A 1,240-nucleotide genomic window follows, 5' to 3' on the forward strand; every position below is an offset into this window, starting at 1 on the left:
CTTTCCCAACTTGCAAATCTTCTGTTACACCACATCTCCCTGACTTACTTCAACACACAACAATACAAACAAACAAAAATCGCAAGAAGTATTGGTTAGTATACCAGTCATGTAATACTAATACAGAACTGGCCACTGGTAAGGTGATGTCTGTTTCAAACCTATCGTCTGTGGAGAAGAAATTGTAGAAATCTATGGGAACAGAAATTATTTCATCATGAGTATGGAACATAGTGTGTTGGCACAGAGTCTTCTTTTTCACGACCATTTAAGTTCTCACATGCTTACTCTTCGATGTCTATTAGACATGTCTTCTTCTGGAGACCTTTAGATTGGATGCTGATTCTTGCAGCTATACACAGGTTTCGTCTAGGTTCGCAAAAATGCCACCTACATCGGCTATATAAATTTTTTATATCGGCAAGAAGCATCAGTTCGGTCTGATTGAAACATAGGCAGGTGAGACCTACTGAAAAAAATACAATATCCAACGTTACGGAAAGTTTAAGTTTATATCAGATGTAGAACTACCCGTGAACGTTGGGTATTTTTATAGACAGACAAAACTGAGCAGCCGCCACTCACTTCTGCCTTTGCGGGCTCGTCGCTCTCCGTAACGCCCATGAAGCGGGAGAACAGCCCGGCCCTGCCGCCTGTCCCGACCTCGGTACTCTCACCCTGGCCTGCACAACAGTAGGTCCGGGTAAAACAACAAGGCACGAGTACAAACGTTTACCTCTGCAAAAGTCTTAACCCTTAAACTGCCAGAGTTTCAGCACTATAAAGTGCTATCAGTACCAGGGTTGGCTGCTGACCTCCAAAAAGAACCCCCCGAAGAAGGCCGAAGTCCCTAACTTCCGGTGTAACTTAAGTTGCTACTTCGGGGGAATACGCTATCCCGGATATATCCGGGTGCGGCACACAGGACATGTATATGTGTGCCGGATATATCCGGGTTTGGCAGTTTAAGGGTTTTAAGTTACATCACATTCACAAAGTTCATATTTACATGGACGTATGATGGTTTAGATATGGTAAAGCACTCATCCTATAAGGTGAAGAATAATACATTTTTAAGTAGCAAGCGGTAGCGTTTTGGCCAAGCACACTGGGTCACCCTACTCTTCTCAATAAGTATGTTGGGCTTTTTTACGTGCAGAGGTTTGACGCTTGAGGATTATACGCCTGGAGCTACGGGGCCGTCATTATCCAAAATGACGAATTCAATATCCTTCAAAAC

At 43.5% G+C, this 1,240-nt stretch overlaps 1 protein-coding gene across 1 annotated transcript in view; it reads right to left on the reverse strand.

Moving 5' to 3' along the window:
- The window catches only part of LOC118412392 (serine-rich adhesin for platelets-like), a 15,829-nt gene that overhangs the window by 6,349 nt on the left and 8,240 nt on the right, over positions 1-1,240 (reverse strand). Inside the window, exon 8 of the mRNA XM_035815221.1 lies at positions 586-683. Within this exon, the coding sequence (XP_035671114.1) occupies positions 586-683 (98 nt within the window). The remainder of the gene's footprint in view (positions 1-585; positions 684-1,240) is intronic.

Source organism: Branchiostoma floridae, chromosome 3 (assembly GCF_000003815.2).
Source record: "Branchiostoma floridae strain S238N-H82 chromosome 3, Bfl_VNyyK, whole genome shotgun sequence".
Lineage (NCBI taxonomy): Eukaryota > Metazoa > Chordata > Leptocardii > Amphioxiformes > Branchiostomatidae > Branchiostoma > Branchiostoma floridae.